Here is a 14,564-nt window from a genome sequence, read left to right on the forward strand (position 1 = left end):
GGGAGAAGCAGACAGGAAAAAGTGTATATGGCGTTGAGAGGGGCAGAGTGGGGGAGGAGTGGGATGTAGTGGGGGAGGGTTATATCAGGCATTTCCCCCCCTCCTAACCCCCCTCTCTCTCTCTCTCTCTCTCTCTCTCTCTCTCTCTCTCTCTCTCTCTCTCTCTCTCTCTCTCTCTCTCTCTCTCTCTCTCTCTCTCTCTCTCTCTCTCTCTCCCTCTCTCTCTCTCCTTTCCCCCTCTAATTAGGAGAGGCATCGAGATATAGATGCGTAGGGGGAAGGGAAAGGGGGGAGGGGGTTAAGGGGAGTGTGGGGTGGGGGTTTAAGGGGAGAGTGTGGGGGGTGGTGGTTATGGGGGAGTGTGAGGGAGGGGGGGGGTGTACGCGAGCTGCAACAGCTCGTGGAGTGGGGCTGCAATCACTTGATTTGAGGACTCTTGCTTCACGGTATGACTTGGCTAGTGCGGCAGTAGGCCAGAGTGAGAGGCCTCTGATCTGGGGGCTACGAGGCGGCGGGGCGAGTGCCTGGATAGGTGGATGGGTGGATGGGGCAGGCGAGGATAGGTGGGGTGGGAGTGCAACCCGTTCTCACACTTTCGTATAGTCAATATTGACTTATTAACTACGTGCATAGGTGATATACTAAACATAATAGATACCCTTAAAAAGATTCATAGAAAACACTGACCTTACCTAACCTTGTTAGTATCTTAAGATAAGCATCTTATTGCTTCGTAATTACAATTATTACTTAACCTATACCTATTATAGGTTAGGTAATAATTGTAATTACGAAGCAATAAGATGCTTATCTTAACATAGTAAGTAGGTTAGGTAAGGTCGGTGTTTTCTATGAATCTTTTTAAGGGTATCTATTATGTTAAGTATGTCACCTATGCACATATTTAATAAGTCAATATTGACTTATTAAATTTGCGAGAACGGGTTGGGGAGTGAATGGTTATTGGATCGATAAAAAATGGAAAAGGTGTTTTAGTACTTGAATAGAAAACGGAAGGGGTAACTGAGATAGAGATGGATGAGCTAAATTATGGGAGGGAAGGAAAGGCGGGGGTAGTGGGAACTAGCTAGGAGGTGGGGTGGAAGGGGAGGGTGGGGGAGGGGATAGGGAGATGTAGTGGATGAAATGCAGAATAGAAGGAGGGGGGGGGGAAGTGTCTATGAATAGGCTACAAAAGGGTAAAAGGCTGAGACAGTATTCTGTACGACTTATCAAACTGTTTCTCCACACACAAACCCCTCTCAAATCCCCCCCCCCCTCTTCCGGGATGCATCCGGCCCTCTGACGGCCAGGTCAAGCCAGGTCAAGCCAGGTCAGGTCGAGTCAGGCTTGCAACACTAAGCAGCCATCCCTCTCAGATCCACTAATGAAAAGATCGAGTTACCGCCAAAACCTAATTTGGAGGGTAAAGTTAGCGGGACTATGAACACATTAGTCTCCCCTTACATGGTTATCAGGCCCGTCCTCCCTCTCACCCTCCACGCCGTCCTCGCACAACCGGCCACTAACTGGCGCCAATTTTGGTCGTGAGGACCGCCGGAAGAAGCCCGTGATGGAGTCGCTCGGAACCGGCCGTCTTGATTTTCCGATGGTCATTTAGGAGAAGATGGCTGGCAAGGATGGAGGTGGATGGGAGTGGCAGGGAGGGAAGGATAGGTAGGATGGTGGGACGGAGAGGGAGTTAATTGTGAGGTAGTCGAGCCACGATGGATAAGGATCAAGAGGGCCAGATATATGAGAGGCAAAATTCAGTGAGGGTAGGCCTGCCTTGACCCATATACTGGTACGCCATATATGCGGGATTCGAACCGGGGTCTCGATACACTCTGCACCCGCGCTGCTTCCACTGCAATATTGTAAACTTAGGTTTAACTAACCAGTGTCAATATCAAGTCGTGGTTGTGGCGTACGAACCGAGAGAGTCTATATCTTGGACCTCAGTTCGAATCCCATAGCACATAAATTTGGAAATTGCATTTATATAGGCGTCAAGCCTGAATATTCCCCAAGCTAACATGCATCAGAAAACTCTTGACCCCTGAGAGATTCGAACCCGGTCAGCCAGGGGGGCCTTCATATGCCCCTTGGCGTGACCAGTACTATAACCACTCGGCCACACTGACTGTACAAATGTAATGGAAAGTCGTCTGACCCTTAACCCAATACCCGACAGCACTCGTTTGCCATTTTGGGCACAAATATTTCATTAAATCACTTCATCGTCCTGGGTCCGCGTGAGTATCATTTGTAATACACATTTGTCAAACAAAATCAACTTTTAAAATGTCTGCTTCTCGAAAATGATAACATGTATTAAATTTAATATAGTAAACAAACTTTGGAACTTGAACCAAAGCTAACTTATATGAACTTAAACAAAATTACGAAACTTGGAACAAGTAATGACGACACGGAGCGTGTGGGAATTCAACACCTATCACAGAGCCGCTCTTCATATTCTCTATATATGGGCGCTCTGTGGCACCACTTCCGTTGTTGGACTCGGCCGTTGTTTGACACTCTTCTGACGCTGCCTCCGTTGTTTGACACCGTCCTGATGCTGCCGCCGTTGTTTGACACTCTCCTGACGCTGCCTCCGTTGTTTGACACTCTTCTGACGCTGCCGCCGTTGTTTGACACTCTTCTGACGCTGCCTCCGTTGTTTGACACCGTCCTGACGCTGCCTCCGTTGTTTGACACTCTTCTGACGCTGCCTCCGTTGTTTGACACTCTTCTGACGCTGCCGCCGTTGTTTGACACTCTTCTGACGCTGCCTCCGTTGTTTGACACCGTCCTGACGCTGCCTCCGTTGTTTGACACTCTTCTGACGCTGCCTCCGTTGTTTGACACTCTTCTGACGCTGCCTCCGTTGTTTGACACTCTCCTGACGCTGCCTCCGTTGTTTGACACTCTCCTGACGCTGCCTCCGTTGTTTGACACTCTCCTGACGCTGCCTCCGTTGTTTGACACTCTCCTGACGCTGCCTCCGTTGTTTGACACTCTTTCTGACGCTGCCGCCGTTGTTTGACACCCTCCTGACGCTGCCTCCGTTGTTTGACACTCTCCTGACGCTGCCGCCGTTGTTTGACACTCTTCTGACGCTGCCCCTGTTGTTTGACACTCTCCTGATGCTGCCGCCGTTGTTTGATACTCTTCTGACGCTGCCTCCGTTGTTTTACATGCCCGTTCCCGTCACCTCCGTTGTCCGACACGCCCGTCCCGCCACCTCCGTTGTTTGACACGCCCGTTGCTGGTGGCTGGCTGGTCAATCATTGGAAACACTCAATAAAGCGAGGTATTCGCTGGTGTTTGACAAAGAGTCGTAACCTGACATTATTTTTTCACACTAGTTAAATAATCACATTCCGCGCTGGCCGCTGCCTTTGTGTTAATAGCGATATGGTATATTACGTTGGAATAACATTGTTTACCAATTGGGGATCAAATTACCTTCTCGTGTTTCGTGTCGTTTGGACATTTAATGGTGGTTGAGAGTTGGAAACTTTTTTGTTTTTTGTGTTTTTTTATGTTTGCAAATGCGAAGAAAATGTGGTAAACACAATTCTGCTGGTTTAGGTCGAATGGTCAGTAGGCCTATAGGATGGTGTAGGCCGGAGAGGTCGAGGTTTGAGTGCTATAATTTGGTTAATGTGATACAGGTAGGCACAGGTACAGGGATAGCAACAACCTGGTTGTACACATTTTTGGTACTCTTTCAGTAGTTTATAAGTACTCGCATTATCCATTTTTTTCGATTGGCACTATTTTTAGTCGTCTGTCTTTGTCTGTCTGTCTGTCTGTCTGTCTGTCTGTCTGTCTGTCTGTCTGTCTGTCTGTCTGTCTGTCTGTCTGTCTGTCTGCCTGTCTGTCTGTCTGTCAGTCTCTCTCATCTCTATCTCTGTCATCCCACTCCCATTACCCCCCATCTTTCTTCCATCGCCCCCTATCCCCCACTTTATCTCTCATCAATTCCCCACATCCCACTCTCATTCCCTCGCCTCCTTACTCTCAAATCCATTTATTCACTCACCCCATCCCCCTACCCATCCCCCTACCCATCCCCCTACCCATCCACCTACCCATCCACTCTCATCCCCCATCCACCTACTGACCTGCTCCTATCCTCCCCAGGGACGAGGACGGAGGCGAACAGGAGAAAGACAGGGGAGCCGCGAAAGAAGCAGGAGAACTGTGAGCCCAGCTTCCTACAACAGTGTATGGACCAGCTGCAGGCTATCAACAAGGACCACAACCTGGCCTTCGCCTCCACCGAGGGAGAGCTCAACAAGATGTGCAGGTGAGAGGGGAAGGAGATAGTGAAGGAGGGGAAGGGAGGAGGGGAAGGGAGAGAAGAGAAGGGAAGAAAGAGGACAGGAGCTAAGGGAGGGGGGGGGAGAAAGATTAAATAGTGGCGGACGTTGGTGTCCCACATTGATGATATACGTTAATAGGGCAAACACAATGAACCGAGCCGCACAGGTTCACTCCCACGGTGTGTGGGAGGGGGGGGCGAGGCCTCCCACGGTGTGTGGGAGGGGGGGCCAGGCCTCCCACGGTGTGTGGGAGGGGGACCAGGCCCCCTACGGTGTGTGGGAGGGGGGGCCAGTCCATCCACAGTGTGTGGGAGGGGGGCGAGGCCTCCCACGGTGTGTGGGAGGGGGGGCCAGACCCCCCACGGTGTGTGTTGGAGGGGGGGGCCAGGCCCCCCACGGTGTGTAGGAGGGGGGGCCAAGCCTCCCACGGTGTGTGGGAGGTGGGCCAGGCCCCCCACGGTGTGTGGGAGGTGGGCCAGGCCCCCCACGGTGTGTGGGAGGTGGGCCAGGCCCCCCACGGTGTGTAGGAGGAGTGGGAAGCATACATATTAAATTAAATTCACATTCCTACGAGAAAAACAGAGAACATTAACAGATACCCATGAATTTACAGACAGACAAACAGGCCCGAACATACAGACATACAGACAGACACGAATTTGCAGAAACAGACAGACAGACAGACAGACAGACAGACAGACAGACAGACAGACAGACAGACAGACAGACAGACAGACAGACAGACAGACAGACAGACAGACAGACACAGACATGCAGAGACAAATAGGCCAACCAATTGAGAGAAGGATCGCTGGGAGCAGTTCCAGCCGTTTACCTCCTGACCTTCATGACACCTGCTGGAAAAGAATCAGAATGGCCTCATCTACACTTTTGTGAGCGAGATGGCCATCAGATTACTCGACGGGGCGCATGTACGGGCGCGCGCACGCACACACAGGTTGTGTGGAAAAGGTTCAAAGGTTTGTCACCAGACTAGTACCCGAACTGAGGGCTATGAGCTACGAGGAGAGACTACGGGAATTAAACCTCACGTCACTGGGAGACAGAAGAGTTAGAGGGGACATGATCACCACATAAAAGATTCTCAGAGGAATTGATAAGGTGGATAAAGACAGGCTATTTAACACCAGGGTCACACGCACTAAGAGACACAGGTGGAAATTGAGTGCCCAAATGAGCCATAGAGATATTAGAAAGAATTTTGTCAGAGTCAGAGTAGTAGACAAATGGAATGCATTAGGAAATAATATGGTGGAGGCTGACTCCATACACAGTTTCAAGTGTAGATATAATAGAGCCCAATAGGCTCAGGAACCCGTACACCAGTTGATTGACGGTTGTAAGACGGGACCAAAGAGCCAGAGCTCAACCTCCGCAAGCACAACTAGGTGAATACAGTGGCCTCGCGGCTGAGTGGACATCACATGGGAGTCGTAGTTCTAAGGGTCCGGATTCGATTCCCGGCCGAGGCAGAAAAAATGGGCAGAGTTGGTTTCACCTGATTCACATGTTCACCTAGCAGTAAATAGGTGCCTGGGAGTTAGACAGCTGTTACAGGCTGCTTCCTGGGGATGTGTTTATGTGTGTGTGTGTCTGAGAGAAAATATATGTAGTAGTCATAATAAAGGAAAAACAGATTGGTTAAAAAGGCGGGGTCCAAGATTCTGCAGACACAAATAGTAAATAAAAATAGTAAATACACTCACACTCAATAATAAGGATAGAATAAGGAAACTGAATCTAACAATTCATCAAAAAATGAGAGAAGAAAATGGGTTATCTTGAGATGATTTTGGGGCTTAGCGTCCTCGCGGCCCGGTCCTCGACCAGGCCTCCTTTTTGTTACACCCCCCCCCACCCCCCCAGGAAGCAGCCTGTAGCAGCTGTCTAACTCCCAGGTACCTATTTACTGCTAGGTGAACAGGGGCCATCAAGGTGAAAGAAACTCTGCCCATTTGTTTCCGCCTCCACCGGGACCTCAGAACTACGAATCCGAAGCGCTGTCCACTCAGCTGTCAGGCGGGGCATGGCTAGAGACACATGAGAGACATGGGGGATATGATCACAACATACAAGATACTGATGAGAATAGACAAGTTAGGCATCATCACCGTAACCACGACAGGGCACGAGTCTCTTGAACGACCCAACTTCGAGTAAGCTTAACCATCTTATCTTCACCCTACAACAGGAAACAGTAAGATCAAGTGCTCCGTGGCTAAACAGGACCACAGGACTGTTTCCTAATGGAGGGAAGAATCTTAGTCTGTCTCATATCCCTTTTTCCCCCAGAAGGAGAATCTCATAAACCATATTAATAAACTGTTGTTTGCACGGTTAGAGACTTAAATTCCTCTCCCACGCGGGAATTTGGTACATAAAGAGAGAGCGGACGGAAGTGAAGAGAGCGTGGGGGGGAGGGGGAGAGGTGGAGGAGGGAGAGAGAACGCAGGGGAGGGGGAGGAAGCGTGGGGGAGAGGGGGACATACGGGAGGGGGGGAAAAAAGGGTAAAAGAGCGAGGTTGTAGGGAGGAAGAGGGGAGGGGTGGGGAGAGAGAGAGTGGTGAGGTGTGGGGGCGACAGAGGGTAGGGGGGTGAAGGAGTGGGGAGAGAGGGGAAGCATATGTAGGGGAGAAAGGGTTGGGGAGGGGGGGGGCATCAGGCTTGTGACTTGCTTATTGGTTCATGCTTATTGTAACTCATCATATCATCTCTTGTACCACCAGCAACTTCATCATCTCCACTCCAGCTGTTAATATAGCATCACCATCCTTATCATCCCGCATCACAGCACACCATCATCTCCCACCTGCATCACCACTAACACCACCACTACCACCACCCGCAGCACCATGGAGTCGGGGTTGGACTGCGTTCACAGCCACGTAACAAGGTGCTTCGACGAGTCGCGTCAGCGCGTCATCTACCAGCTCCTGACGGGTACTGAGGACGTCATCAAGAGCCTCTGTATGGCCGGGAGCTTCAGGGACCGTGAGTATAAATGTTTATGTAAATCTCTAGACTGCCGAACTTTGATCTGGTGTATAACCTCACGCTTTAACATGGTTGGTTATCAATCTTTTTGGGTAAAACTTCACGTTTTAACATGGTTGGTTATCAATCTTTTGGGTAAAACTTCACGCTTTAACATGGTTGGTTATCAATCTTTTTGGGTAAAACTTCACGCTTTAACATGGTTGGTTATCAATCTTTTTGGGTAAAACTTCACGTTTTAACATGGTTGGTTATCAATCTTTTGGGTAAAACTTCACGCTTTAACATGGTTGGTTATCAATCTTTTTGGGTAAAACTTCACGCTTTAACATGGTTGGTTATCAATCTTTTTGGGTAAAACTTCACGTTTTAACATGGATGGTTATCATTCTTTTGGGTAAAGTTTCGTAAAATAGTTTAAAATCTCTTACTTGAAAATAAGTGACATTTGTTCGATAAAAAATTTATTTATGGAGGGAAGTAATTCTCTAAATTGTTGCCAAATGTCATTTGAAATGGTCCCATTGTAAATTATTTCCCATCAGAACCTGGCTCAAGATTCATCAAGTTCTTAGGTCTCCACGTACGAAACCCCTGCATCTTTCCTCAATTATAGCAACTTAGTTGTAAATAGTTTATGAGATCTGAAGCTCTACTGAGGTTGTCTATAATAATTACCTTGGGTCGAAAACTATCTCGCAGCATTTTCAAGGTTACAAACTGATTAATAAATACAAACCAAGCTGCCAAGTTCGAATAAAAATGTATAATTTTCATAAGAGGAGACTTAAGATTGGTAGAAGATGAGGGGCTGATAGTGGGAGGGAGGAGGGAATTATCAGGGGGGAAAGCGCCAAGCCATTACGACTATATAGCACTTGCAGGCGATGAGTCACAATAACGTGGCTGCAGTATGATGACCAGACCACACACTAGAAACTGAAGGGACGACGACGTTTCGGTCCGTCCTGGACCATTCTCAAGTCGATTGAACCATTCTCAATCGACTTGAGAATGGTCCAGGACGGACCGAAACGTCGTCGTCCCTTCACCTTCTACTGTGTGGTCTGGTCATCATATAGCACTTGGAAGGGATGAGGATAAGGATTTGGGATGGGACGTAGGGAAGAAATGGTGCCCAACCACTTGGACGGTCGGGGATTGAACGCAGACCTGCATGAAGCGATAGGCAACCAGCGAACCATTTGTGTTTGATATCTAACCCATTATAAACAGAAAGTGTCACGTTGCAATTTCACACCAATGTTTTCATTGCATTTACAGCACGTGGGGTCAGGACTGCGCGCTCTTGGCAGACATTTGAGCATTTGTTTACGTGGCTGGACAGATATATACACGACCTGTCCTCTTAAAAAGAACGTCGCTTTTGGCCGTTTGCCCGTATGGCGAATGTGGACGTAATTTGAAAATTAAAAAAATGAATATATATATATGGGATTTTTTTTTCAAGAACAGTAAGTTAAGGGTCCTCTGATAGGTTAGGTGGGCAGGTAATTCTCATAAAGTTTCAAAACGTTAATGGAAAGAATCCTCTTCTAAGCTTGCCGAGTAAGCCGGACGACTCAAACAGAAAACGGAACAGTACGTCACTTTTGTGAGTCGATTTCATTTCAAATTACGTCCAAATTTGGCCATAGCGCGCATACCAGCGAAAAGTGACGTTATTTTTAAGAAGACGGGTTGTTATACATCCGGCCCACACGCTATGCTCGTCCAAGCGCCCGCCGACCCCCTAAGATATCATCACCAATGTGTCTTTCTGTGTATTAAAAATCCGATTTTTTTGGCATATAAATTAATGTTAATATATATATTAGAATTGCGTATATGGGTCGGTCTCAATTAGGTTAGGGGTGTTTAGGTTCCGTTGGGAATTATTTGTATTTGCAGTACGAACGGGAGGCATTCATGGCAACCCGTCCTCAGACCAATTCCATTCCATCCAGCGGTCGGCCCCAAAGACGCATTCATAACTTTTAACTTTTGTTCATTCAAAACAGGAATTATCTCAAATATAAATTAATATTATTTTATATTAACATACTGTACATATTTAGGCACTGGTTAGGTTAGTGGGTTTAGGTTCTGTTGGCGATTATTTGTATTTGTAGTACGTGGGTGAAGCATTTACGACGTTGTGATTCGAACTAAATTCGTCAGTGAATCACTTGTTCCGGAAGTGTTCGAACGTCATCAGTTGAGAGTCGTATGTAAACCGCTTTTCACTCATAAACAGCTGGGGTTTGGCGGGTGCATGGAATAGACTTTGGGGTCTTTGTTTAGAGGACGGGCTGATTCACGGAGGTGCAATTCGAACAGATTCGACTTGAGACAGCCGCTCCTCCAGACAAAGACCCAAAAGTGAATCCATGCACCCGCCAAACCCCCTGTTTATGCAACCCATCCTCGACTCAAGTCCATTACATCCTGCGGTCGACCCCACAGACGCATTCATAAATTTTAATATGCTGTTCATTCAAAACGGGAATTTTCTCAAGTATAAATTAATATTATAATATATTAGCATATTGTGCATATATAGGCATAGGTTAGGTTAGGTTAGGTGTTTAGGTTCTGTTGGCGATTATTTGTATTTGTAGTACGTGGGTGAAGCATTTATAGCGTTGTGATTCGAACAAAATTCGTCAGTGAAACACTTGTTCCGGATATGTTCGAACGTCAGCAGTTGTGAGTCGTGTGTAAACCGCTTTTCACTCATAAACAGCTGGGGTTTGGCGGGTGCATGGAATCACTTTTGGATCTTTGTTTGGAGGACGGGCTGGTTTATGAATGAAAAACGGTTTACACACGACTCACAACTGAATTCGTTCGAACAGTTCCGGAACAAGTGCTTCACTGACGAATTTTGTTCGAACCACAACGCTGTAAATGCTTCACCCTCGTACTACAAATACAAATAATCGCCAATAGAACCTAAACACCTAACCTAACCTACCTTATGCTTATATATGCACACTATACCAATATATATTATAATATTAATTTATATTGGAGAAAATTCCCGTTTTGAATGAACAGCATGTACAAATTTATGAATGCGTCTGTGGGGTCGACCGTTGGATGGAATGGACTTGAGTCGAGGACGGGTTGAAGGATAGATTGAGCAACACAACAAAAGTTCAACAACTGTCAACTACGGGCTATACTCATGCCCGTGTCACCTCTTGTGGTGGCTTAATCTTCATCAATCAATCAATTATTTTTTTATTAATACATGAGGTACATCTGCATTAGTGCAGCTGCCCTAGACTATATGAAGTGGAGTACAGTGTATCAAAAAAGCTAACTAGGTGATGCTAAAAAAAATCCCCATCACACAGGATGGTTAGTCATACAGAGGCATGTAATAGGCAGTCTGCACTCAATCAAGAGATCCACAAGTTAAGTCAGATGGTCTTGCCGATCATCCATCTCCTGAAATGCTCTATAGAGAGTTTCTAGACAACATGTTAGATCGGATCCCACGTTGTCCGCACCAAGATCTACCCCGACGAGGGTTACAAATATACCACTATACCAGTATAAATATACCAGGAGACACTGAAAACCCCTAATAAAAGGTGGGTCGAGACGGCATCATGATCCCAAAGCCAATCCCCTCGGGATCTGGTGGGATAAAATACTGAATCGTTAACTTCCCTGATGTGTCCGGCCCCCATTCCTTCCACTGCCGTCCCACTAGACTCTCACCCATCCCACGGGACACCAGTTGTCTTAAAGACCGTAATAAAGTATCATTGGTATCCTTCCTCTTCCACAGGTATTCTGCTTTCTGTCTCACTGGTATCCCCCTACCTATCCCACACAGGAATGGTATATAGTGCCGTTAGTGATGCTAGAGCTACTAGAGTACCTCAAGCCTCTAGAGTACCTGGTCAACATTAACCCCGTGCCCTGTGCCTTCCAGAGTACCTAGTCAGTATTAACCCCGTGCCCTGTGCCTTCCAGAGTACCTAGTCAGTATTAACCCCGTGCCCTGTGCCTTCCAGAGTACCTAGTCAGTATTAACCCCGTGCCCTGTGCCTTCCAGAGTACCTAGTCAGTATTAACCCCGTGCCCTGTGCCTTCCAGAGTACCTAGTCAGTATTAACCCCGTGCCCTGTGCCTTCCAGAGTACCTAGTCAGTATTAACCCCGTGCCCTGTGCCTTCCAGAGTACCTAGTCAGTATTAACCCCGTGCCCTGTGCCTTCCAGAGTACCTAGTCAGTATTAACCCCGTGCCCTGTGCCTTCCAGAGTACCTAGTCAGTATTAACCCCGTGCCATGTGCCTTCCAGAGTACCTAGTCAGTATTAACCCCGTGCCATGTGCCTTTCAGAGTACCTGGTGCACGCGGCCTGCATGAGGAACCTGAGTACAGACAACCTGGTGTGTGGACTCCAGTACAAGCGACTCATCAGTTCGGTGAACCCGCCTGAGAAGATCAACTTTGAAGACTCCATACGACAGCAGTGTTGGTGAGGTGTAGTTGTGTGTTGGTGAGGTGTAGTTGTGTGTTGGTGAGGTGTAGTTGTGTGTGTGTGTGTGTGTGTGTGTGTGTGTGTGTGTGTGTGTGTGTGTGTGTGTGTGTGTGTGTGTGTGTGTGTGTGTGTGTGTGTGTGTGTTGGTGAGGTGTAGTTGTGTGTTGGTGAAGCGTTGCTGTGTGTTGGCGAGGCGTAGTTGTGTGTTGGTGAGGCGTAGTTGTGTGTGTTGGTGAGGCGTAGTTGTGTGTGTTGGTGAGGTGTAGTTGTGTGTGTTGGTGAGGCGTAGTTGTGTGTTGGTGAGAGGGGGGCACCTGTGTGTTCGTAAACACACACACACACACACACACACACACACACACACACACACACACACACACACACACACACACACACACACACACACACACACACGTCGACAACAGAAATATCCGTGTTTTGGAGGCGAGCTTGGCGCCTATTTTCTCATCGTGGCCGATAAAATTTACCATAAATTCCTGCGTTAATTAATCTAGACGTGCAATTTGTCGACCACCGCAGACAAGTCATCAATTAATCACCTTCGATCAAGTGCCATCAAGAGGCATCAAATAACGGCATTAACTTATAAACATGTTATGGTTCTGGCATAGTTCTGGGAGGCAGGGAAGATTTGCTGCCAAGCATGAGGACACGGTAATGTTTTAGGGAATATTTCTCCATCAACTGTTTGAAGGGAGAGGGGAAAAAATCCCAGTTTTGGGGTTATTAAATCAGCAATAGACTGTGTTGTTCTGTTGTGTGTGTGTGTGTGTGTGTGTGTGTGTGTGTGTGTGTGTGTGTGTGTGTGTGTGTGTGTGTGTGTGTGTGTGAGTGTGTGTGTGTGTGTGTGTGTGTGTGTGTGTTTGTGTGTGTGTGTGTGTGTGTGTGTGTGTTTGTGTGTGTGTGTGTGTGTGTGTGTGTGTGTGTGTGTGTGTGTGTGTGTGTGTGTGTGTGTGTGTGTGTGTGTGTGTGTGTGTGTGTGTGTGTGTGTGTGTGTGTACTATATACATTTACTATTTGTATTTAATATATACATTTACTATTCGTGCCTGCAGAATCTAGCTATTAGCTCTTGAACCCCGCCTTACTAACCAAGATATTTTTCCTGTATTATGGCTACTACATATATTACTCTCTAACACACGCACACACACACACAGGAAGCAGCCCGTAGCAGCTGGCTAACTCCCAGGTACCTATTTAATGCTAGATGAACAGAGACATCAGGGTGAAAGAAACTCTGCCCATTTGGTTTCTCGCCGGGAATCGAACCCCCGGTCCACAGGATTACGTGTCTAGCGTGCTGTCCATTTAGCCTCCAGCGCCCTATGTGTGTGTGTGTGTGTGTGTGTGTGTGAGTTGTACGTAATATTGTCCACCTATCTATCTCTTGTCTTCTATTTCATTTCCTGTCTCCTATTCCTCCTTCTTCTCCCCTTCCTTCTCTTTTTCTTCCTTCCTATCTTCCTTTCTGCCTACTTTCGTCTTTTCCTTCTCCTGAACATCCAGCACCACCTTCCCTTTGTTTTCAGTCTTCCTCCCCCCCCCTTTTCCCCTCCCACAGCCCCCCCTTCCCAACAATCACTTTCTCCCCCTCCCTCCCCCTTAGTTCCTCCCCTAAACCATCCCTCCCCCCTCCCCTTCCACACCCCGCGGCGCCCCTTCCCTAATCACATTGGCTTCTTCAATACACTTCAATATTCTCGTTGACCTGAGGCTAAACACCTTGCTACGTCTTTTATACCAAGTTTAAACCCTGGGCATGAGGACACTGGATGGTGGTGATGGTGATGGGTTATGGTGATGGTGGTGGTGAGGGTTTATGGTGGTAGTGGTGAGTAGGTATGGTGGTGATGGTGGTGAGTGGTTATGGCGGGAGTGATTGTGGTGGTGGTGTTGAGAAATGATGAGGGGGCAGATGGTGGTGATGGTGTTGGTAGTGAGAACGATAGTCGTGGTGTTGGTGATGGTGATGTGGGTGGTGAGAAGTGATGGCGGTATTGATAGTGGTGGTGTTTGTAATGGTGTAGATGATGGTCTTGTGGTGATGGGGCGTGGTGATGATGGGGCGTGGTGATGGGGCGTGGTGATGCTGCTAGTGATAACATATTTTAATGACGTCAAAAGTTACGGAGAATTTGGACAGTTTTCCCTACACAGGCGAGAGCAGGAACTGACGACAGGTGACTTCTGTCACCTGTCTGAGAGCTTTCCCTTCCCATAGCTCCTGTTACAGCCCGTCCTCTTAAATCCCCTTAAATCTTCCCAACGTCAAGAAACTCTCGTACTAAAATACCCTTATCCTAACCTACCAGAGAACCCAAAACAGAAAACGGGACAGAATGTCAATTTCGACATCCGCTACAATTTTTCTAGTAAGACAATTTTTGGCCTTAGGTAGAATATACGTCAAAATGCGACGTTCTATTAGGAGGACGGGCTGCTCTCGTACGCCTTACACACTATAGAAATACGATCCATCAATCGTTTAACAACCAGGTACTTTTCTAATTTTGTAATGTGTGATTTTTAAAGATGGTAGGCTTCACTATGGAGCTGCATACTCTAATACTGGTCTCTCGTACGTGATTTGCGTGGGAGGGGGAGGAGAAGGTGGGGTTCACCACCTCACTCACTGCTGTACAGTTCACACAAATACAATTTCAGTGGAGGTTTATAGTAATAGAAAGCTT

The 14,564-nt window shown here is 47.4% G+C and overlaps 1 protein-coding gene across 2 annotated transcripts in view; it reads left to right on the plus strand.

Annotated features, from left to right (window-relative positions):
* LOC123754032 (uncharacterized) overlaps positions 1 to 14,564 on the plus strand; it is a 238,328-nt gene that overhangs the window by 215,406 nt on the left and 8,358 nt on the right. For both annotated transcript variants that reach the window (XR_011223269.1, XM_045736154.2), the window contains exons 3-5: positions 4,153 to 4,318; positions 7,204 to 7,346; positions 11,709 to 11,847. Coding sequence is in view for 1 of the 2 variants with exons in the window: in XM_045736154.2 (XP_045592110.1) it covers positions 4,153 to 4,318; positions 7,204 to 7,346; positions 11,709 to 11,847 (448 nt within the window). In the remaining variant the exon portion in view is untranslated. The remainder of the gene's footprint in view (positions 1 to 4,152; positions 4,319 to 7,203; positions 7,347 to 11,708; positions 11,848 to 14,564) is intronic.

This window comes from Procambarus clarkii, chromosome 6 (genome assembly GCF_040958095.1).
Source record: "Procambarus clarkii isolate CNS0578487 chromosome 6, FALCON_Pclarkii_2.0, whole genome shotgun sequence".
Classification (NCBI taxonomy): Eukaryota; Metazoa; Arthropoda; class Malacostraca; order Decapoda; family Cambaridae; genus Procambarus; species Procambarus clarkii.